The 23,669-nt window shown below is 41.2% G+C and overlaps 3 protein-coding genes and 1 long non-coding RNA gene across 6 annotated transcripts; 3 read left to right on the forward strand and 1 right to left on the reverse strand.

Annotated features, from left to right (window-relative positions):
• Positions 1-200: 200 nt before the first annotated feature.
• Positions 201-5,288, forward strand: LOC4331871 (uncharacterized). Its single transcript, XM_015775123.3, has 4 exons — positions 201-405; positions 737-2,450; positions 3,158-4,242; positions 4,330-5,288. The coding sequence occupies exons 1-4, from the start codon at positions 224-226 to the stop codon at positions 5,273-5,275; spliced, it is 3,927 nt and encodes a 1,308-aa protein (XP_015630609.1). The 5' UTR covers positions 201-223; the 3' UTR covers positions 5,276-5,288.
• Positions 5,289-6,170: 882 nt separating this feature from the next.
• Positions 6,171-12,601, reverse strand: LOC4331872 (MADS-box transcription factor 47-like). 2 transcript variants are annotated; one of them, NM_001402065.1, is made up of 8 exons: positions 12,078-12,601; positions 8,119-8,197; positions 7,804-7,868; positions 7,344-7,443; positions 7,217-7,258; positions 7,030-7,071; positions 6,731-6,885; positions 6,171-6,598 (listed from the first exon to the last, which is right to left on the reverse strand). In NM_001402065.1, the coding sequence occupies exons 1-8, from the start codon at positions 12,314-12,316 to the stop codon at positions 6,574-6,576; spliced, it is 747 nt and encodes a 248-aa protein (NP_001388994.1). In that variant the 5' UTR covers positions 12,317-12,601; the 3' UTR covers positions 6,171-6,573. The 2 variants fall into 2 exon arrangements, with proteins under 2 accessions (NP_001388994.1, NP_001388995.1); NM_001402066.1 differs by having other exon boundaries at positions 6,731-6,891.
• On the forward strand, positions 6,885-7,651 carry LOC112938168 (uncharacterized). Its single transcript, XR_003241166.2, has 2 exons — positions 6,885-7,021; positions 7,149-7,651. It is a non-coding gene; the product is annotated as an uncharacterized lncRNA (long non-coding RNA).
• Positions 12,602-19,727: 7,126 nt separating the features above from the next.
• Positions 19,728-23,471, forward strand: LOC4331873 (vacuolar protein-sorting-associated protein 37 homolog 1). Of its 2 annotated transcripts, none has more exons than XM_015773164.3 (8): positions 19,728-19,913; positions 20,556-20,595; positions 21,043-21,264; positions 21,736-21,823; positions 22,139-22,178; positions 22,314-22,360; positions 22,519-22,639; positions 22,986-23,471. In XM_015773164.3, the coding sequence occupies exons 2-8, from the start codon at positions 20,570-20,572 to the stop codon at positions 23,144-23,146; spliced, it is 705 nt and encodes a 234-aa protein (XP_015628650.1). In that variant the 5' UTR covers positions 19,728-19,913; positions 20,556-20,569; the 3' UTR covers positions 23,147-23,471. The 2 variants fall into 2 exon arrangements, with proteins under 2 accessions (XP_015628650.1, XP_015628652.1); XM_015773166.3 differs by having other exon boundaries at positions 21,046-21,264.
• Positions 23,472-23,669: the final 198 nt, after the last annotated feature.

Below are 23,669 nucleotides of genomic sequence, written 5' to 3' on the forward strand. Positions count from 1 at the left end.
TCAAAAATGTTGATTTCAAGTTGGGAAAAAGAACATGTGATTCCCAACAGCAGCAGCAGCAGCACATGGGCATAAGGGTAATTTTTTTCCCAAACCTCAATATGTCCTTGGGAATTTCTTTTCAACACCAAAACCAACCAACACCCAACGCATCATTTTCCTTACCTTTTCTTTTCTCCCCTCCCTCCCTTCTTTTTCTTGCCTCTCCCCTCCTCTCCTTTTTATGTTTTTTTTCCCATTTTTTCTTCCGTGGATTCCCATGGCCACCACAGTGAAGTCTCGGCCGCCGCCACCGCCACCGCCGCCGCCGCCGCATGCCCTCCCCGCCGTGACCACCCGCCGCCGCGGCTCCTCCTCCTCTTCGCCGGCGGCGGCGAAGGCTTCGGTGTTCTTGTCCGCTCCTCGGTTAGTCTACCCACTCTATCCTTGTTTCTTGCTTCTGGTTATCCCCGGAGCAAATAATGAAACCGTTTTACCCCCATCTTGTTTGATGTTGCTCTTCACCTCGAGCTTGATCCATGGTGAGAGCGCGGAGAGATAGGAAAGCTTTGAATTATTTTTTTGGGGTTTTGTTTTTTTTTTTTTTGTTTTTTGGTTCTTGTGGTTGTTTTTGTGGAGGTTTATTGGGTGCTTTAGTGGTGAGTAGTAACCACTTTTGGCTATTTGGCGATCAACCTGGAGTTGTTCCTGATTCTTTTCTGTGTTTTTTTTTCTTCTTTCTTTGGATTTCTTGCAGGGAGTTGCTGCTTGTTCTTTGCAGCCTCTTGGTGGTTGCTGTGCTGTTCGTCTCGTCGTCGGCGGCGGCGGCGGCGGAGGATGGTGCGGAGGGGAGTGATGGCGACCTCGGCGGCTGCCTCGGTTTCCGGGATGGCTGCGCGGACCGGAGCGCCCTGTGCTTCTCGCCCTCGGCAGTTGAGTCCATGCTTGCAAGCGAGGATGATGGAGTCAAGGAGATGGATTTGGTGGTGTCGAGAGACTGGGGACCACCACCACCACCGTCGTTGGGCTTCCGGTTGCCCGGCCACCGCGGCGTGGTGACGTGCTCGTCGGCGGCGGACGCGCTGATCACCTCCCGGAATGGGGTGGGACGGGAGGATGGTGGTGAGAGGTGGTATAATGTGGCGTCGTGCCAGGCGCCCCTTGTGCCTGACAATTGGATGCGGGCGATGGCCGGCGCGACGCCGGAGCTGGATGCCGCGGATGCCAGCACCGATGGCATTTTCGGTTCGTCGTCGTTGGATGTTGAGATTAGCCCGCCGGTGTTGGATTGGGGGAAGAGTAGCTTGTATGTGGCTTCCATGGCCACCCTGACCGTGGTGAATTTGAACAATGACAGTGCCTTGCGCGTGTACGAGCCGTTCAGTACCGACCCGCAGTTTTATGTGTATGGTTATGATGATCTGGTGCTGCAGCCTAGAGAGAATGCATCAGTCACCTTCATATTCTTGCCGAAGTTGCTAGGCTCTTCATCGGCGCATTTGGTTTTGCAGACGAATTTCGGTGGGTTCATTATACAGGCTAAGGGCATGGCTGTCAGATCACCTTATCAGTTGGAGCCACTAGCTGGGATGGATGTCATAACAGGTGGACGGCTGGAGAGGAACTTGTCGATATTCAACCCTTTTGATGATTCTCTCTATGTCGAGGAAGTGGCTGTTTGGATGTCTTCATTCCAGGGCACAAAACAATCTTCTCATATAGTTTGTCAGTTAGGCCCTTTTGACGAGTCGTTGGAGTTTACTTCTTTGAGTAGCAACTGGTATACAGCAAGTAGTACTGAATTTGGATTGCCGATGATCCATATCAGGCCTAGTGAGCAATGGGAGGTGCTTCCTACACAAAGCAGCACTGTTGTAGAGTTAAAACTGCAACCTCTTTCAGAAGGAATGGTGTTCGGTGCTATCTGCATGAAATTACGCAATTGCACATCTGATAGAGTAGACACTGTTGTTATACCTATGGAGTTAGAGGTGCGTGCACGTACCTACCATGAACCCACTAACTTAGTTTCGGTCACATTTGAGCGTGTATCATCTTGTGCTGGAGTTGGGTCAATTATTTCCCTTTCTTTAAGGAATGAGGGAACAAAGTTACTGAGGATTGTAAGGGTAACTGAGGATAACAGGGATGGATCAAATAATTTTGAGGTTAAGTACCTGAATGGACTGATACTCTTTCCTGATACTGTAACAGATATAGCGCTGATAAAATATACTTCAGTTCCAACGGATAACTCATTTGACAACTGCAATATAGTGGTAGAAACGAACAGTTCTGTTGGTAGTTCAATCCTGATACCCTGCCGAGATGTGATATCTGCAACTCTTTCTTATACGGCTAGCGCTGTTACTGAATCTGATGGGCCATTTTCTGAAGATGAGTTATCTGCTAACTCAAGGACAGGATCTTTGGGCAGCATTGTAGAAGTAAAAGGCCTGCAACACATGAAGGTATTCCCTTTTGCATTGTTGAGTTTGCCAATAAGTAGCCTATGTTGTCTAAGTTGATCTTATATTGTTGTTCTATCAGCATTGGACTTCGAGTTTTGTTTTCCCTTGTTTAACATAACTTCTCCAAATTATGTACTCAGTGCATATGAATATGATATAGGAAGCTGATAATGGTAGCACCTTTCATGCTTCGGCGCTGTTTCGTTATATTTTCAGTCCCACAAAGCTCATCCTTTGTCGATTTGTTGTTCCTATGATATCTTAATCAGCAGGAAGCGGCATCATTTAGAATCTCCTGGGCATTATTTTTTAGAAAAGAATCTTTTTTTCATTAATGGGAATAAGCTTATTGTTTTCTATTGTGTGCTGGTTACATCATTAAGGAAAATATTTCTGATGCATTGATTCAAGTTACCAATGGTCCTATATTTGCATTATGGCCTAAATTGGTATGATCTTGAGATAGATACCTGTATCTGGATAATATCTTCGTGATCACTTCGATGCACTTATACAATGAATTGATCATATAACTATGTTGTGCATATCAAAATGGAACACTAAGACGGTATTCTTAAACATTTCTCCACTTGAATTTCTTGTTGTGCTTATATAATTAAAAAGAATTGATTTCTTATCTCAAGCACCTTTTCACTTACAAAATTTTCCCTGTTAGTCTTCTCATGTTCTTTTTTTTTTAATTGCAGCCAACAATTACAAGGGCATATAAAGCTGATGATACAGTACTTAGAAGATGGAGATCTCATGGTACAAGAACTGGGATTTCTGTTCTCACAGATCAAAAAATGCTGTTTCCTATTGTCCAAGTTGGATCACAGTTTTCTAAATGGATAACCGTCCATAACCCAAGCCTAGAGCATGCATCCATGCAACTGGTTCTGAATTCTGAGGAAATTATTGGTCAGTGCAAAACTATAAATGATGCATGTGAACATACATTCTCGAGCAGGTCCCCTGAAGTTGACTCAACAGAGACTAGATTTGGCTTCTCATTAAGTGATGCAGCAATCACTGAGGCCATTGTTGGTCCTTTGGAGAGTGCTTTACTTGGTCCTATCATCTTCCGTCCATCAAATCAGTGCATGTGGTCAAGCATGGTGTTGATCAGAAGCAATATTTCAGGCATGGAGTGGCTGCCTCTTCAAGCACATGGCGGACGGCAATCTATTGTCCTTCTGGAGGAATCTGAACCTGTTTGGAAGCTAGAGTTTAACCTCATTTCCGATATTCAGAATAAGTCAGCATTGTCTAAATCAGAGTTCACCAGCCCTTTGTGCGGTCAACATTTGTCGAAAGAAATACATGTCAAAAATAGCGGTGACCTTCCTCTTCAAGTGACAAAGGTTAAAATCTCTGGAGCTGATTGTGCTGTGGATGGATTTTCAGTAGATAACTGCAAGGGATTTAGCTTAGCGCCAAGTGAATCAATAAGAATGCTTGTTTCTTTTAAAGCTGACTTCTCTTCAGCTATGGTTCAGAGAGATCTTGAATTGGCTATGACTACCGGGATTTTCATAATCCCTATGACTGCAAACATTCCTGTTTGTATGCTTGACCAGTGCAGAAAGTCGTACCTCAGATCCATCCATTGGAAAACATTGATATTCCTTTTTGGAACTGTATCCGTGTTTGTTCTGGTGTTCGCGAGAGGTGTCCCAACTTCTTTGTCAGGGGGCTCTCAAGATTGCTATATCAAGATTCATGATGGGAAAGGTACCATCGACAAGCCTGTTAAGCCCTCTTTCCTTCAGTGTAGCAGCAAAACTTCCAGGTAAAATTTAGACTAATGCTGGCCGCTCTCGCTTTCTTTGAATTTTACATGGTTTATAATTCGGTATGGTTATGCCTATGTAAACAGGTCAACAAGGGAGCACAAAAGAGACAAAGAAACTCATAAATACCCTGCGGATATTCATAATAGCCCCAAGAGGACAGAAGACAAGAACAATGCAGATGAACAACTGAATACAACTTCAACTATGTCTCTGCCCCCTAGTAATACTGTGGAAGACAAGGTATCAATTGAAGCTCCAGAAACTAGTGGAAATCTAACCATCAGAGTTGCTAGAGACAAAGGGAAGAGAAGAAAGAGGAAAGTCGGTGGCGCAGGACTCGCAGCAAAGTTTGAGGTTTCTAGCAGCCACAGTGGGAATTCGACACCGTCTTCGCCATTGTCACCTAGTTCAACCCCAAAACAAAGCTGGTCTTTCTCTGGCACACCATCAGAACTGAAGCACAGCAGTAAACTTGAGAATGGATCTGACATTGAGGCAAGGCCACCATCTGCTAGGAATAACCATGAGAAGAGTTCTTGGTTGCAAACTGCTAAAGAGCAACCTGCTCCACCACCTTCAGTAACATCAGGAAATCCATCGCCGTCGCCATCGCCTTCACCTACTGCACCAACCAATGCATGGCGCTCGCCATTGTTGTCCTCGCCTTCCCCGATCGCGCCTCGTTCTCGCGCTCCTGGATCCAACCTGATGAAAGATAAGGCTGTGAAGAGAACCGAGGGCGCCGCGACGACGACAACAACGAGGAAGAAAGACTTCACATATGACATCTGGGGGGACCATTTCTCCGGCCATCTGCTGGGGAAGGCAAGGGAGGTGGCGCCGCCATGCTACAAGATGTTTGCTGCTTCTGAAGGCGCCTCCAATAGCTTCTTCGCGAGGGAGCCCCAGGCCCTGGTGACGAAGCCGCCATCTCCATCTCCATCTTCATCTTCATCTTCTTCGCCTCCGGTGACCCGCGGTCGCGGGTCGCTGCCGTCCGATGTAGCATCTGGTTATGGAATAAATTAAGAAGTTTGAAACATTTCGGCCCTGGCTCTCCTCTGCATCATCCTGCATTCATCTGCTCTGCTCTGCCGTTCTGCTAACCATGCATGCCCTAACTTCTTCAGTAGCTTAAAACTTGCAAAGGCTAAAGAAAATCGAAGCAGGCTAAAGCTAACTTTTTTACCTCAGTACTGATGGCTACATGTTTAATCTGATAGTCACATTCAACAAAACTGAATTTTTTACTGAATTTCCGCTCTACTAGAACATTCCTCTGCTCTGCCATTCTGCTAACCTACACTAACTTCTTCAGAAAGATTAAAATTTGAAAAGGCCAAAGAAAATCGAAGCAGGGCTAAAGTTAACTTTTTTTTTCATCTCAGTACTACTTGCATTGTTTAATCTGACAGCCAGAATCAACAAAACTGAAAGCTTTACTGATTTTCCGATCCAGTGCACGCTAAAGGCTTGTGCATCATTGCCCTAAACTAAAAGTACTTTACTAGTGCTAACTTTTAACCCTGGGGATAATTTCGCAATCTGAAATTTTTATGTACATGAGCGAGATCTGGACGCATTTTATCGTCTTCCCGGTGGACGAGATGAGTTTGCTCCAACCTTTGCACATTCAACTGTCAGATAATGCGTTTCCAGCTCAAGATTCTAAAGCTGACATCTCACTTTTAGTCCAATCCATATGACGCAATGGAACATATCTTGCCCGCCCAAAGCATGCAGGCCTCTATTTTAATGGACGATGCATGTCAATTCATTAGTTCCCAAAAAAATCGCTCTTTGTATAATGCATGCAGATTAGCCTGAAAGTTAGATGCGATATGCTTCGCTTGTGGATTTTCCTCCCTTGGTGACATTCATCGTAGTCTTATTTTGCAGACTTTGCTTTCAAACCGGTAAGAATGGAGATATAAAAGCTTTACCTAAAAATGACTTTTGATATATTGTCCTATTTGCCTTTGTTTTTCTACGGCTTATGAACTGTACCAAGCTAGCTAGAACTTTAAGAAAAAATAGCTTATTTCCCTGTAATCGGTTGCTTTCAGCTGGAATTGCAGACACTCGATTACAGAGCCATTGACAACATGTATGGGAGTAGAATTCAGGTAACATCCAAGAACAGAAGAACTTGTTCGTTCTATTGTTATTATGTGTACGATAATAGCCAGTGACTCTCAGCACACACACATCATCATCTGGCAATCTAAAACTGTGTTATTTGTTGCAGTCTTGCAGTGCATGCACTGATCATTTGGCGATGCAGGCATGCCATCCAGCTGTTTCCTCTCAGTTTTAGTTTCCAGCCATCACTTGGAGCTGAAGAGTGACAACCTGCCACATGCAAAATCAATCAGTAAACAACTCATCATCTGAACCTGAATGTTCATCATCGAACTAACCTCTGTTGTTTCTTGACACATAAATTCAGGTAGGAGTTGGAACTGAAAGTATGGGAGAACTCACCCGAGCCTGAGAGATGTATCAGAGCTGTAGTCGTTGTCGGGTGGAGGTCGCGGGTAAGAAGCATTGGTGACAGATTCAGACGACTGCCCTTCCTCGTACACGATTTCTGAATCAGGCCCAGGCTGCATCTCCTCCATTCTTGACATCCTGGACACCTGCAGCTTCAGATCGTCGTTTAATCAAATGAACGAGCAGAGCAAGCATAGAGAGAAAGTTTTCTTTTTAGATAATGGAAAATGGTTCACATCTCCGAGCCTCTGTCGAGTTTCGACAGGGCAGATAAAATTAAGGGTACTTACTTGCTCCTTCAGCCTTAAATTCTCCTCTATCAATTGCATCCTCTGTTTGATCACACAAATGGAGCAGTTTTGTGATGAGAAAGAGAAATCAAGATCTAACAGAAGATAATTAATTTCAGCTGCATTTCAGTTTCGCTCTGTAGCTGTGTACTGAAGCTGGAGATTGGCCAAAATATCATGCTCTTACCTTTCGTTCCAGTCCATCGATCTCATCCAGAATTTTCTTGCTCTGAAGAAGAACATGATCAAAGATCACGGTGTGCAACATTGCAACTACGTACGTCCAATGGACAGTCTCATGTTGCTGCGCGTACCTTGGTCTTGAGAACAGAGCCTAGACCGGACTCGAGGCTCTTCTCTAGCTCCTGCAGCTGTTCCACATTCAGCCTGTGCAGCTCCTCTCCTCTCATCTGCCTGCAGGAACACACAAGGGAATTAATGGCCACATATACTAGCTGAACCATCCTGTGAATCCACAGAATTAGACAGTACCTACAACTCTTGAAATAGTGTAATCTTATGTAGCATTTAATTTCTCTCTGAAAAGTAATAGTACTCAGTAACTGTATATAGGTCCTGTATGGGGAGTTTTTACAGCTGTATATATATAGTTTTCACGTAATCTCCACCTCCCCAAGCAGTTCATTTCAGATTCTCAGATTCTCTAAGAATATGTAGTTATAGGAAGTCCAGTTTTCTCAGCAGCTCGCTACTAGCCGCTTCTCAGAATCTCCAGCTCCCGAACAAAGTCTATATATAGTTATAAGTATGTACCTCAGCCTAAGGCTAGTTTCTGCAAGCTCCTCCTTTAGTCTGGCACAAGTACTGCTGTCCTCCCCCTACCAGATGACATGAATAAATGCAGTTAGGGATACATGTACTATTTCTTGCTTGTATGATGATAAACGATATGAAATGTTCAGAGAAGTACCACTAGCAACAGTTTCTTAAGAACTGACTAATTAATTAAGGTCCACACTAATTCTTTCTAGAAAGTTGAGTGATATGAGAGGGTATATCGATCATCAACATCACATATAGCTGTTGCATTTCTCTTTTGTAATACAAGTGAAAGTATTTTCAGCTTACTTGTAAGTCGAGTTGAGAAGGTTCTGCTCTCTGAAGTGTCTTGGAATGCGAGTTGTACCGGTCAATAATCTGTTCCATGCTTCATCAATGTATATATAGAAAACAAAGTTAGACAGAGTTGGATGTTTGTAGAGCTAGCTAAGGTTTGTAATGTTGAATCCAAACGTTTTCATCAAGATGCTAGTAGTACCAAATATTGTTAGGTAGTTCTTCTAGGCCCTTCAAAATACAATTGCTTCTGAACTACCATATTGGAAGGATATGAATGTTCTGAACTACCATATTGATTGTTTCAGAGAACGAGAAGAAGAAAATACAATTGCTTCTGTGAAGAGGTAAGCCACGCGTAGCTTGTTCTGTGGCCATCAATATTTCATGCATGGACCATGCATGCATGACATGGCACAGGCAGCAGGAATAGTAGAAGTCTAGAAGACGAAGACACATGACTATATCTTATGGTTCTTGTTATGTATTATGACATGATGAACTAGTACTATATCTTATGGCTCTTTTCAAACAAAGGAAATTTAAATAAATTTTATAAAGTTGAGAAAACCCTATATATATGTCTAATCGGAACGAAGGAATAGTCATTCCAAATTCCTATGAAATTCCTTATGGTTGGCTCGAATCATAGGGATATTAGAGAACTTTTAACTTGAGGTCCAATCTTTTAGAAAATATTCTTTGCATCTATCTATCTTCCAATAATTATATTATGTTTTTTCTATATATGCTCCATTTAAGCAGTCATTTCTGTTGTTTTCTTGTTTTTTTTCTTTTATCTCTCTGTGTGTGTGATTAATGGTTTCATGTTTATACATGTAGACTAGTAGTAGTGCTAGCCAAGTTTAATAATAGAGATGTCTACCGCCTTTAATTTTATCCCTCATATCTCCTCATCGATTCGATCAGGAGGTGTATATATATATATAAAACATGTGTACTACCTTCATCTTAAGAGATTTTGCCCATATATATATCTACATAAGCAAAATCTTTTGTATTTAGAGACAAAGGTAGTACAATATATCTCATCCATAATACACAAACTCTAATGTTATTTATTTGTTTACTATCACACTAGTATTTGCACTTTTTAAATTATGTAGAGGCTGCTTTTTATACTGAGAGATTGTTCGTTCTCTCTCTCCTCACTTACCCCACACTCATCACCAAATGCAACATAACACTGTTAAAAGACAACACTTGAGTCTTATAAGCACGATCTTGAGTTTTATTATACTTGCTCTTATGTACGTACTCCTTCTAATTCCATAATTATCATGTTTGACTAGAACTTTAACAATTTTAAATATTTAGCTTAAAAAAACACTGGAACATAGATTAGTTTTAAAAAGTACTTTAATAAAATTAAATATCTACTTATATTTTTATATATTATAATTGAAAATATATTTGGACAAACTCTGATAGCGGTACGTAAGCTCAGGGATCCATTTGATTGGATTGGTCAATCTTTTTCTAGCTACCAGGCCAATTGGTATGCACACTCTATATCCATGCATGCTGATAGATCATGTCATGCACTGGCAAATAGTGTAAGTGATGTACATGAAAAGAATAGATCGACTAGCTAGTTTTCTGTCGTCGCTTGTGGAGAAAAAAAAAACAAACAATTAACAGTCGCAAACCTATCACTTTGGAGAATCCCATATATGTGTGCTACTATCAGAGGTCGTTTCGTTTGACAGCTCTAGCTTAATTAGTTACCCCGAATACAAAGATTGAACAATTAACAAGTTTAGATTGGTTGTATTTTTGCTTGATTTTGCCATGTGTTAATTAACACTGTAAACATTCTGGTATATATATGTGGGGTATCAGTTAACAACACTCTTGACATTAGATATATATATGCACTTCTTTCCATGTGATTAGTTCATAACACAAAACGATCAACACAGTACGTACCCTCATGTTACGACATATAATTAGGACTAAATTTGTTTGCATATATGTATACACAATGGTTAGAACCATCAGTAACCCAAGTTCAGTTGACAAATTAATTAGACTGTATACCGATATATACCATATCCATTAAAAATAATTTGAATTAAATAGTTGTTAGTTTTCATTGAGTTGCCTAGCTATGTTTGACCAACAATATTTTTAAGAAATCTAGTTAGTATTTAGCATCAAAGTTATACCATTAGATTTGTAATAAAAAAATAATTTATGAATGAGTTGGACTTAAACCTTTTTATTTTGAAGTTGCTTAAAAATAATGGTCAGTTTAAGCACGCTCGGTTAAAACTAACAACTATTCGTGACAAAAGCAACAGAATTGAATATATATATATATATATATATATATATATATATATATATATATATATATATATATATATATATATATATATATATATATATATATATATATATATATATATATATATATTACTCATGCATGAAGAATATGTAATTGTCATGACAAATCTGCTGCTGATCTCTGAAAGCTGTAATAATTAATTTCAGTATATATATGCATGTACAAACTACATGCCTTCTTATTCCTGCTTTAATGAAGAAAATAATATCGATGAGATTAACTAAAACCAGATGGTTTTTACGAGTTAAAATTTCAACAAAAAACTTTGAACGATATATAGTCTGTTTCCTGATAAGCGTCCAGGGTGTTGTCTACAAGATCTAATTAATTAAAATAGTGATGTCAAAAGCAATAATGTAACAAACGTGGAAAGAACGGCAGTGTCAAGAAATTAGCAGAGAAGATACTTGGAAGTCCACTGAGCTTGTAGAAAAAGATGGAGAAAGATGCAGTTTTATGAGAAGATCCAACCAGAAGCAATAATGTAGATATGGTTATCTATATGTATAACAACTACACATCAAATCATGCGAGAACAGGGTAAGTTTTCCACGAGTGCTTTCACACATGCATGCAAAACCTGTCCTACTTTAGTTTTTTTTTCCCAAGAAAATCTGCTATTTATCTCTGGTCATCCAGTCCAAAAGAGAGAAAACACCCCTCTCTGCCGAGTCTCTTCCATACGGTCTTAAATTAACTGAATAAGATTGCTGACTTCAAGAGTGAAAAAAAAAACTATATATGCTTATATATATATAGCCGTGTGCCTATCGGTGTAAATTAACCATTTTCATTATAAAAAATGGGTCGAGTGAAAGATAGAAGAGAACACGACATAAGTGCTAAACAATATTTCAAATTAAGCGCACTATGGAGCTATAATTAATAACATCATATACAGAGAGCTCTATTTAAGAAGCTGGGACATTTTTTTCCTGGGAATTAAAGAACATTCCCTAGAAGAACATATTACATTACTCATCTAGAAGAAAATGAATCAAAGCGCCGAACAATCAAAAGCATTTTGTAGAATCAGAGAAAGCAAAAGACAAAGACAAAACTGTTGTAGGATTGAAAGAATTTTACACAGTACACACACTAGCGAATTCTATATAAACCAAAGACAAAACTGTTTTAAGATTGAAAGAGCCGATGATGAGAAAAAATATACACATCTATCACTGTTGTGTATATGGAGTATATCCAAGAAAAAAGAGCTGACCGAAAATCCGAAATTGGAAAGCCATGACCTCAATCTCAACTCCTCAACTGAACAACTCAATTAGAAGCACGATAAACTAGAATTTTATGTTTATTATGATAAATTTTATACTAATTAAACACGCCAAAATGAAGAACGTAACTTACCGGCAAATCAATTAGGGAAATTTCAGAAGAAAAAAGAAACCCTGATCGATCGACAAAGAGCCCTAACAATAGTACGATATTCCAAGAACCGACAGAGAGATCATCACCCAGATCGAGATTTAATTGCAAGCAAATTAAACAGAAATAACTGCGAGCGAGCGAAGGAGACGCCGGCGAGGAAGAGAGAAGCATATATGTGTTGGTGTGTGTATAACTGTATATACATGCATACCTGGTGCTGGCGAATTGGAAGAGCTTGCCGGTGGCGGAGAAGACGACGAGCCCGACCTCGGCGTCGCAGAGGATGGAGAGCTCCTCGGCCTTCTTGAACAGCCCCCTCCTCCGCTTCGAGAAGGTCACCTGCCTCGCCGCCAGGTTGTCGATCCTCCGTATTGCTATCCTCTCCCTCTTCCCCGTCGCCGCCCTCCCCTCCCCCTCCCCCCTTCCCCCGCCACCGCCGCCGCCAGCCATATCAGATCACACACCAATTCACCACCGCCGCCGCAAAATCGGGGAGGATCGATCAGACGAAACAACCAAAACCCTAGCCGCTAACCGCACCAGCCAAACCAGCCGCGAGATACGCGGCGCCGCAGATCTATGGCTGCGGCGGCGGCCACTCCCGCTACTACTACTACTTATGGAAGAAAAAGGCAGGGAGGAAGGGAGCAATGGAGACCACCACCAATGGAAGCGAAGCGAAGGAGGCGAGAGAGAAAGAGAGGAAACAGGAGCAGGGAGGTAGGGCTAGCCTATAGCACTGCAGCAGGGGTAGGGGTAGGGGTAGGAGTAGGACGACTCCTACTTTTTATGGCAAAGGCTTTCAAGTGGTGGAGCCACAGGGACGGAGGCAGGTGTCCGCCACGAGGTGGTTAGGACTCAGGCCCCGTCTAGATCTCAACTTAAAAATTTTCACCATATCATATCGAACGTTTGAACATCTCTATAAAGTTTTAAATATAGGTTTAGAAAAAAATTTAATTGTACATATTACGACTAATTTGTGAAACGAAAATTTTAAGCCTAATTGCTCTATGATTTGATAATGTGATACTACAGTAAACATTTGCTAATGATGGATTAATTAGGTTTAATAAATTCATCTCGCGGTTTATTGACGGATTATGTAATTAGTTTCTTTATTAGAGCCCGAACAACCCATACAACACCATAATACAATATCCGATGTGACACGCTAAAACTTTACAACTGTATATCTAAACATCCCCTGGGGACGCAGGGACTAGTGTACCCTCCCTCCACGCCATTGCCCCTGCAACTTTTGACATTTTGAAAAGTCACATAGTTCTGGGTTCAAGAGCCTTCGGAACTATTTCGAAGAGCTTAAAATTTTAAGAATTAAGGGGTGTTTAGGTGAGGCTAAAACTTTTTAGTCCATGTCATATCGGATGTTTGACGCTAATTTAGAGTATTAAATATAGACTAATAAAAAAAACTAATTTCATAAATAAGAGCTAATATGCGAGACGAATTTTTTAAGCCTAATTAATCCATAATTATGAAAAGTTTACTGTAGCATCACATTGTCAAATCATGGCGTAATTAGACTCAAAAGATTCGTCTCGCGAATTAGTCCAAGGTTATGGAATGGGTTTTATAATTACAGTATGTTTAATACTCTAAATTAGTATCCAAACATTCGATGTGACAGAGACTTGGAATAAGTCTCTGTTTCCCAAACACCCTCCTCACTTCGTTAAAAAAAATCAATCACATCAAATAGGTTTAACTAAGTTAGTGGTTTTTTTTTTTACAGATGGAGTAATTATACTCTTTCTATTAAAAGAAAATCTATATGTTCAGATTCATCCGTAGAGTTGAATTCTTTTTTGACATATGGAGTACTCCCTGATTCGTCCAAAAAAAAAGACAATTTAGGAGGAGATGTGGATCTAGGAGGGTTGTTCAGATTCGTTGTACTACTAGAAGGAGATGTGGCTCTAGGTTGCTTTTTTTTTTTGACGGAGGGAGCATTTGATAGTCATCTTCTGATAATCTAAAAAACTAGGTTTCACACCTTATACTTCTAGTTTGTTTTTTAGACTCTGACTTCAACTTCTTAGAATCTGGACGAAAAGCTTAATTGTTTGGGAAACTTGTTACTCCATCCACCTCAAAATATAAGCATTTTTGGACCCTGACACGGTTTTCGAGATGCTACTTTGCCAACAATATCTATAAAAGTAAGATGATTTAAATAAAAAGAGTTACATACTATGATAGTCTGTTTGATGATAAATCCAGTAACATCATTTTTTTTCATGATTGATCTTTTTTCTATTAATGGTTAAAGTTTAAAATGTTTGGGTTATCACTGTACTAAAAATACTTATATTTTAGAAAAGGGGAGTATTTTAGAAGAAACTGCAGTTGTCCCACTCCATAGGATGTGTTTAGTTTCTAAAAAAAGTTGGAAGTTTGGGAAAAGTTGAAAATTTATGTGTGTAGAAAAGTTTTGAATGTGATGTGATGTGATGGAAACTTGAAAGTTTGGGGTAGTTGGGGATGAACTAAACACAGCCTATGGCATGTTTGTAGATTCTGAAAAACAAAAGATGAGATGAGCTGAAAATAAATAGCTTCTGGCTTCTGGATTTTAGTTGTACTTTTGTATATTCCTCGACTACAACATTTTAGTTGACAGTTGTTAAAGGGCCTAGAGATATATTACAGAATTCTCCAAATTCTAAAAAGTAACGAGTGAGAACCTAGAAGAAATCGTAGCTGTCAGAGGCTCCTCAAATTAAACAGATCCTTTGACAGCTACAGTCACTACTACGTAACTCATTTTGCCATACGGGGATATCCATTTTTCCGTGCGGTCATTTGACCCGCCTGCACACCGCTGTCTGTGAAAATCAGTATTTTCGCGTGCGGACGGAAGGACCGCTTGGGATAATCGATTATCCCGTGCGGTCATACTATACCACCCACACGGAATAAAAAAAACCAAAAAAAAAGAAAAATCGTCGCCCGCCCGCCGGCCTGCAAGCGAACCGGCCGCCGCAACTCGTCGTCGACATCGTCGCGCCCGCCGCCGACCCTCACCGCCGTGAGGGACGGCCGCCGCCGCCGGATCCGGGCGTGTGGGGGCCGGTTGCCGTCGGCCCTCGCCGCCGCCGCCTCGCCGCACCCGCCCGGTCGTCGCCTCGCGAAAGTAGGGAGAGGAGAGCCCTCCCTCCTCGTCGTCGTCATCGTCGTCATTGTGGTCGCCGCCGCCGCTCCCGCCTCGTCGTCGTCGCCCTCGAGCGGGGAAGGGCAGGAGAGGAACGCTGCCGTCGGATCCGGGCAGGGACAGCCGCGGGCCGCCCGTCGTTGCCCGCCCTCCCGCCCACCGGATCCACCGCCCGCGCGCTCCCGTCGCCACTGGGGAGGGGAGGAGCCGCGGCCGCCGGTCATCGCCCTCCCGTCCGCCGGATCCACCGCCCGCGCGCTCCCGTCGCCGCCGGGGAGGGGAGGAGCCGCGGCTCCTCGCCCGTCATCGCCCGCCCGCGCGCCGGAGTTGCTGCTGGGGAGGGGAGGGGAGGAGCTGCGGGCCGCCCATCCCGTCTACGCCAGCCGCCGCCTCCCCACGTCCGCCCGCCGCCGCCGAGCTCACCGCCGTCCCGCCTGTGGGTTGTGGAGAAGGAGGCAACTGAAGAAGAAGGTGAGAGAAAGAGGGAGGAAAATGAGTGGAGGAGAAGGAAGGTGAGAAGATAAGGGAGAGAGAGGAGAGAAGGGGCCGCGGGGAGAGAGAGGAAAATTTTGAATAGGATGGGAGGGACGACTATTTTTCTGTGCGGGTGGATTAGGAGGCCCGCACGCGAAAATAGGGTTATTTTCACGTGTGGGCCTGTTAAGTCACCTGCACACAAAAATTGATTTTCGTGTGCGGGCGACGCTCCCACCATTTTTCCGTGCAGTCTGACTTACGGACCGCATGGAAATAAAATGGGGTGGTGTCCAGGATAATCAATCCTGTAGTAGTGAGTTTCTTCTGAAATGTTCGGTCCTAAAAAATATAAGCTACCGAAAACTCCGTAATCTACAAAATGAGCTACTGAAGAATAAAAGTAACTCCCTTCGTCCTATAATAAAATTTAGGAGTAAGTTTCATTCATTTATCTTAAAATAAGTTTATTTTTAATAATCATTACATCAAAATTCATGAAAATTAAAAAATATATCGGAAGCAGATAAAGTACTGGAAAATGACTGTATTAGGATTTAATAAATATGGTATTCTGTTTTAAGCTTTATACTCCCTCCGTCCCAAAATATAACAATTTTTAGCCATCAGGATTTGTCTCAAAATATAACAACTTCTGCACCAACATTCTCTTTCCAACCAATCACAACCCTCAACCACTTACTTCTACCTACTTTCTTAATAACCGTGTCCAGCCCTAAAATTTCTTAGGACCTGTTTGGTTGGTGAAATAAAAATTTTTAGGTGTCACATTGGATGTTTGACCGGATGTTGGAAGTGGTTTTCGGACACGAATAAAAATACTAATTTCGTAACTCGTCTGGAGACCGCGAGACGAATCTTTTGAGCCTAATTAAGCCGTCATTAGTACACGTGGGTTACTGTAGCACTTTTATGCCTAATCATGGACTAATTAGTCTTAAAAGATTCGTCTCGAGATTTACATGCAAACTGTGCAATTAGTTTTTCTTTTTATCTATATTTAATGCTACATACATGTGTCTAAAGATTTGATGTGATGTTTTTAGGAACTCAATAGCCCCTTATATTCTAGGACGGAGGGAGTATTGATATATGTAGAAAATTAAATTTATTTTAGGATGGAGGGATTAAAAGAATCAACTCTTAGGCTGTGTTTAGTTCACACTGAAGTTTGGAAGTTTGGTTGAAATTGGTACGATGTGATAGAACAGTAGTTGTGTGTGTATGAAAGGTTTGATGTGATGGAAAGTTAGAAGTTTGGAAAAAGAAAACTTTGGAACTATTAGGCCCGTTTAGTTTCCCAAATTTTTTTTCTAAAAACATCACATCGAATCTTTGGACACATGCATAAAGTATTAAATATAGATAAATGAAAAAACTAATTGCACAGTTAGGGAGGAATTCGTGAGATGAATCTTTTGAGTTTAATTAGTCCATAATTAGCCATAAGTGCTACAGTAACCCACAAGTGGTAATGACAGATTAATTAGGCTTAAAAGATTCGTCTCGCGGTTTCCAGGCGAGTTATAAAATTAGTTTTTTTATTCGTGTCCGAAAACTCCTTCTGACATCCGGTCAAATGCCCTAAACATAGCCATGAGAGAGGAGAGAGGACTTCTGACATCCGGTCAAATGCCCTAAACATAGCCATGAGAGAGGAGAGAGGACTTCTGACATCCGGTCAAATGCCCTAAACATAGCCATGAGAGAGGAGAGAGGAGGGGAAGGGGGGGTGGAAGAGGGGTACGTTGGCATCAGTCGGTCCATCGTCCGTCCATTTCTTTCTATGACGGCAAAGCCTCCTGCTATCGTTCAGAAATTGATGAGCTTTTGTAGAGTAGCTAGGGGTAGGAGTATCCTATTTTGAGCTCTCGCCGAAGAAACTGTTTTGGGTGGTTTTTCTCGGGAGGATGGAGGAAGGAATCGAGGAACAGGGAGGTCAGGAGGGACAACGTACTGACCGATGGATTGATGCGTGGACGATGCAGTAGCTAGGCGGTGTGATGAGGTGTTGCCGTGTTGGAGCCTGGAAGACGGGTTGGTGGAGTGTTGCAAACAAATTTAGGAGTAGGTGGTTCGTTCAGGTCACCGTTTATCAATAAATATTATCGTCACGTTTATTTAAGTTGAAATGATTAAATTCTTAATCACATGTTAGCAAGGCTAACATGATCTTGATACACGTTTTATGTTACTAATAACGCGTGAGATCCAATTTATTGAAAGATACTCTCGCTACTAACTGCGACCACAACCAAACAACTGCTAATAAAATTAAACTCACCTAATTTTAGGGGTGGTAAATTGTGACCTGGTAACCAAGCACCCACCTGTTATATAGCAGGCCAAATGGGTGGCTTAACCTAACACGCCACATCACCTATATCGGACCGTGCCATGTCGGCCCACATGTCAAGACCACAGTCTAAGGTGGTGCCGTATCGTGCTAGGGCGACGCGGTTACTGTTACAGTCAATGGACCGGTGAAAAATAAAAGAAAAATGTGGAGATGCAACCACACTATATAAGGAAGGAAGGATATATATGATTCAATTTTGCTATATATTTGTCGACAAATTTTCTTCCAAAAATTTAACAGATGTAATTACAGTACAATCGCAGTGTAATTATACTGTAACTTGTATGTAATTACACTGTAACTATAATATAACTTGTATGTAACTTTCAAAAATCTCTCCGTAACATGTTATTTCGGTAAAATCGAGGTCGTGGGAACAAATCCTTTCATATACGTGTGTACTGTGATCTTTTTGTTCGTCACTAGAACAAATCTTGTAATAGATCTAATGATTCAAAATTACGTGAAAGTTATATACAAGTTATACTGTAGTTACATGCAAGTTACAGTGTAATTACATTGCGATTGTACTATAATTATATCTATCAAATTTTTAAAAGAAAATTTGTCGATAAATATATAGGTGGTTCCTGTATGATTAACATGGATCAACACTAAAATTAGTATAGTTATAAGATTGCATAGCTTACGGTGGGTTGCGACTTACGAATGATACTCAGCATATACCAGAGAGAATCACACTAGAGAGCTGATAAAATTAATCTCGCGCTTTCGTTAACGATCGCCCCTTCGATCTGAGATTGTCTCCGGAGGAATTGATGCTCCTATCGTGTCCTTACAAGATGAAGGTAAATCGATCGAATATTGATCGGTCGTACGTGTGCCGCCGTGGTTTTATGGTGTTTAATCGACGGCGCCGTACTTAGCTTACTAGCTAGCTCTAATTACGTACCTACGCTGTCTCCCTCACCGGGCACTACGACTCACTTCCCACTTCCCCCTCAGCCTTGATCTCGATATTTGATTGTGCCGTCAACTCCAACATCACCTTGATCGAACGATTTCCCACAACTCAACTTCTTCGAGATCACCATGATTGAACGATCTCCGAGCTGCTTCACAACTCCACTCGATCTAGACTATGCTCGTGAGATCAGATTGAGCTAAATCCCTGATAAACATGTCATAAACACACATCTAGTGATGATTGGACGACACTTTCTTAATAATGAAAACATTCGCTGAAATTCTCTACCGATCAAGCATCATTTTTCGTATAAATAATATATATGTTCTTGATTTTTTTAGTCAAATAGAAATTTTGTTTTTTCTATTCACTTTTAAACACCATATTTCTATCGTAATACTCCCTCCGTTTCGAAATGTTTGACACCGTTGACTTTTTAGCACATGTTTAACCGTTCGTCTTATTCAAAAACTTCTGTGAGATATGTAAAATTATATGCCTACATAAAAATATATTTAACAATGAATCAAATGATAGGAAAAGAATTAATAATTACTTAAATTTTTTGAATAAGACGAACGGTCAAACATATGATAAAAAGTCAATGGCGTCAAATATTTTGTAACAGAGGAAGTAATAAATTGCTAATATGATCAATTGTTCGACTGACCGAAAATCGTTTCGAACAAATGCTACCGTTCTCGACGTTTTGGACCACTTCTCCCTACACATTCTCCTATCCGGGGCCCAGTGATGCAAACACAAACAAAACCCAAGTCGCAGAGGTTACACGGCCCAACAGAAAGCCCACCTATCCTCTCCCCACGGCCCAGTCCGCGTCCGACTCCGCGTCGCCTCTCGCCTCCTCTCTCTCTTCTTCTTCTCCCCCAAATCCCAATTGCTTATTCTCCTTCGACAAGCCGGCCACCGTCCATCGCTGCTTCGCTTGCTCCCACCCGAAGCAACGCGAACGCGACGCGCTCCCCTCCCCGCCACCTCGCGGCGGTGAGACCAGGCCTCCGCGACCCTCGCCGGCCGTCCCTGAGCGCCGCCCGCACCGGCAACTCGGTTTCGAGGCTGATCTCGGCAGGTTTGTGTCTGCCCTCGATCCAAAACCGGTGCTGTGGTTTGTTTCACGATCCCGTTAAAGTTGTCGAATCCGTTCGGCGATTGTGATTCAGGTAGAGGAATTAGTTTTGCAAGACAGGTTTTACAAGGAATTTTTTGGGGGGGAGTGGGGGACACGTTTTTATGCTGTTGTTCTGATGACTTCTTGAAAGTCACACCCAAGTTAGTTAGTTATCAGCAGCTCATGGTAATCTTCAGTGATGGATTAACCGCTCTACGGTATCTAGGCAATTTGAGAGTAGAAGCAAGCCGTAGCCTACAGAACATTTTGCCATCCAAATGCTTGGCATTTTGATTTGATTACGCAGGCAGTAATTTTGGAGTAGAAAACGCGTCCTACCGAACATGAGACTTATCACAAGTATATCGTTTTTTGACAATAGTCAATAGGAACTCTGCGTTGAGGGGTTTGATTTCAATTTGTTCTAGATTTGATCCATTCTTCTTCCTTTTATTTTTCTGATGCAACCAACAATTAGTCTGGCATTGGCGTTAGCGATTACCATCTACTAGTTATTTTCCGTTAGAATCTATATGCATGTACAGCTTATTGATTACCACCAACTGTTGGAACATATGTAACCTGCTATTTCTTTTTATGCAGATTGCTCTAGTACAATGAGCTGGAGATTTCCTCTTTTTGGGTATGTTATTTTTACTGAAAGCAATACTTTTTTCGTTTGTTCTTCTTATGTCTGTTCCTAACCTTTCCTCGCATAGCATTTGTATTCTATAAACTGAGCTTCCTCTTTTATTTGGTAGAAAGTATTGTATTTGTTGATCAGTGCCAGCCAGCAGGCTTGATGTGATTCGTAATCCTTAGTTTCTTTCTATACTAAAAAGCCTTCAGATATTGATGCTCAAAAAATTGCTTTGCTTTTGTTCCAAAAGTTTATTTTATCATCCGAACAGTGTCCACCACTCAGCTACTCTGTTATTTCTTATGGTTGGGTCTTCAGTTACGCTGAATTTAATTTTTAGCATAAGTAAATTAACGTGGCTATTTAATATGATTCACTTATTGCCTTAAGCTTTCCTGAAAAACGAGCTCCTCTGGCTTACTGTCTTTGTTTCTGCTGAATGCTTGCCAGCAGCAACTCGCAGCAGCAGCAACCTGATCCAAATTTCCAGGACAACCCTACGCAACCTTGGTACCCTCAGTCTGTAGTTGGTTCATCTTCACATCCATCCACACCAAGCTCTTCCAATGTTGGTCCACATCAAAGAGCTTCTGATAATTCCCAGTCTTCATCGCGTGCTCAACCATCTCCAGCTGAGGCTGCAGGGATAATTGCTCGGTTAAAGGACAAAAGGTCAGCAGCTAACCTTTTTTTGATAAGTTGCTTGTAGCTTCCTGTATACGAAGTTTCATTGTATTATGCCTTATCTTATCTATACTGTGGGTTAAAATTGCAACAGCCTTGTTACTTTTTACCATGGTATTTTACATATTCTAGTGTTTATATTAGTACTAAAAGAGAGTCACTAGAATCTAACTAATAATATTAGAGTAATGAATTTTTAATTGCAATAATGATATCATGGCTGATATTCTATATTCTATCAATTGGTAATGAATGAAGAATCCCTAGCTTTTCAGAGGGCACGACAATTTGTGCAATTCAGAAGGGATGTATATAAATGCTAAAAGAAGTGATTATGTATGGTTGGGTTGCTTTTTATAATCGCCACCTTTACTACATGTGTTTTTCACACTATTCCTTGTGAGCATGCTTGTTTGGAATGCAAAACTGCTGTATATAATACTGTCCTTTTTTCTGCAGTGTTGATGAGTTGCAGAGGCTGTTGAAAGACAAAGAGGCATATAATGCTTTCTTCAATTCACTCGATCAAGTTAAAACCCAGAACAACGTAAGTTTTGTTGCTGAGTACACAGGTGTTTGAAATTTGTATTGGTGGCTGTACTTAGATGTTTCTGTATTTCCTCCAGTAGTTAAAGATACACAGGAAACTCCAAACTATATGCTCCAATTATTTTTCTTTTTCTTTTTCTGGCCTCATATTTGAGGCTTTGGGCTGTGGCACATCTCCTGTGATTTGGGCATTAATGTGGGTGATTATTCTTTAATTTATATTCGGTGCTGCTTTTAACCTTAGATAGTTGACTTGTCTGAATGCTAGACCTCTTGTCAATTTGCTCACTTCTTGTTCTTTCTTAATGTTCAGTTACGCGATGAGCTTAGAAAGGAGACAGTGCAACTTGCAAGTGAGTTATTCGTGTTTCTGTTATCGGCATGCAATGCTTTTTTATTGGATTGTCTTAACTATGAAAAAGATATAAACAACTTGTTAGTTACTACTGTTTCTAAATCAAATATGGTTGGATCTTCTGAACTTACAGGAGAAAATTTGGAAAAAGAGCAACGGATCTTGGAGCTCAGGAATCAGGTTTAGTACTGTGACCTCCATCTCAGAAACTATAAGCTACTGTAGCCATGATGTTCATTGTTAAACGAACTTTAAATACAGTTAATGCTATAATAATGGATTTTGTCTGCGTTTCAATTTTTTTTCCTGAGATTCAAATCGCATTTATTATTGTGCAGTGCACCATTATAAGAACTACAGAACTAGCTGCTGCTCAAGATAGGTTGGCTGAGTTGGAAAGGCAAAAGGATGAGATTATGAGGTCATATTCTCCTGCTGCACTGCTCGACAAGCTCCAAAGTAAGGGTTCTGAACAGCTGCATCTGCATCATTTTTGCTGTGTATTTTAATAAGAGTCTGTGCTTTATTATTTGTAGTTGAATACATTATGTGAATTAGTGCACCGAATCATGGGCATGTTTTGTATGTATCTATTGTTTGCTATGAATGCACTACCCTTCTGTAACCGGCCAATGATCAGGCTAGGACTGGTACTAGCGTCATAGTGGCGTCTATGTTAGTTCCATTTCGTGAAACCTTGATTTATGCTTCTGTCATTGTTTGAAGTCCAACCATGTAATTTAATTTTTCAAACACCCAACCGCAACCGCTGACATTTTCATGAATTGCTTCGGTGCTTGCTCAGAATCGATGGCAAAGTTGGACGAGGAGTCGGAGGAGCTGCACCAGAAGTTCCTGGAGAAGGACATTGACCTCCCAACCTTTGTTCAGAAGTACAAAAAGCTCCGCGCCGCCTACCACAAGCAGGCGTTGCTCCATCTCGCCGGCAAGACCTCACTTCGCTGAAATCCATCGGCCGTCTGTAGGACGAACACCCTGTTGTATGAGTTTCCCATTTCTCCATCATTCTATTCTGTCGTGGTGTCTGTCCACTTGGCTGTTTATCAGTGCCGCTTAATATTGTAGGGCTTGTGAAAACGTCAGGGTTTGATTGCATTTGTAGATATACGATTGTATTCGCATCATGGAATTTTATGTATGATCATTTGGCTGGTGCCAACGCCAGTGAAGCATTTTGACCTGTCAGAGACACGGAAACAAATATAAATCTTGTGTTCAAATCTGAGCACGAACCAGGATTGTGCCTTGTGCAAATCTTGTACGTACAAAACTGCTCCATGCTCCATATAGTCATATCAGGCATTCCTTTTTGCTTATTTCAAAAAAAAAAAAAGCTAGGATTGATTGAATTTGAGAGTTCCTGAATGAAAAAAAAAAGAAGAAAACGATTGGCTTTTCCAACCCATTTGCCGCAAGCTCAAAGCATCATAACCTATGGGTTCAGAACCCATTTGCACTGCAGATGAAG

This window comes from Oryza sativa, chromosome 3 (genome assembly GCF_034140825.1).
Source record: "Oryza sativa Japonica Group chromosome 3, ASM3414082v1".
NCBI classification, from domain to species: Eukaryota; Viridiplantae; Streptophyta; class Magnoliopsida; order Poales; family Poaceae; genus Oryza; species Oryza sativa.

Bases quoted from the DNA above. Each gene is read 5' to 3' on its own strand.
- LOC4331872 (NM_001402066.1), bottom strand. From the start codon at position 12,316: ATGGCTGGCGGCGGCGGTGGCGGGGGAAGGGGGGAGGGGGAGGGGAGG. The intron at 7,072-7,216 runs GTAAGAGCATGA...GTGATCAAACAG, and splicing joins TCGATGGACTGGAACGAAAG to AGGATGCAATTGATAGAGGA. The intron at 6,599-6,730 runs GTGAGTTCTCCC...TGCATGTGGCAG, and splicing joins GATACATCTCTCAGGCTCGG to GTTGTCACTCTTCAGCTCCA.
- LOC4331873 (XM_015773164.3), top strand. From the start codon at position 20,570: ATGAGCTGGAGATTTCCTCTTTTTGG. The intron at 21,265-21,735 runs GTCAGCAGCTAA...TTTTTTCTGCAG, and splicing joins GCTCGGTTAAAGGACAAAAG to TGTTGATGAGTTGCAGAGGC. The intron at 22,179-22,313 runs GTGAGTTATTCG...CTGAACTTACAG, and splicing joins GGAGACAGTGCAACTTGCAA to GAGAAAATTTGGAAAAAGAG.
- LOC4331871 (XM_015775123.3), top strand. From the start codon at position 224: ATGTTTTTTTTCCCATTTTTTCTTCCGTGGATTCCCATGGCCACCACA. The intron at 406-736 runs GTTAGTCTACCC...GATTTCTTGCAG, and splicing joins GTGTTCTTGTCCGCTCCTCG to GGAGTTGCTGCTTGTTCTTT. The intron at 2,451-3,157 runs GTATTCCCTTTT...TTTTAATTGCAG, and splicing joins AAGGCCTGCAACACATGAAG to CCAACAATTACAAGGGCATA.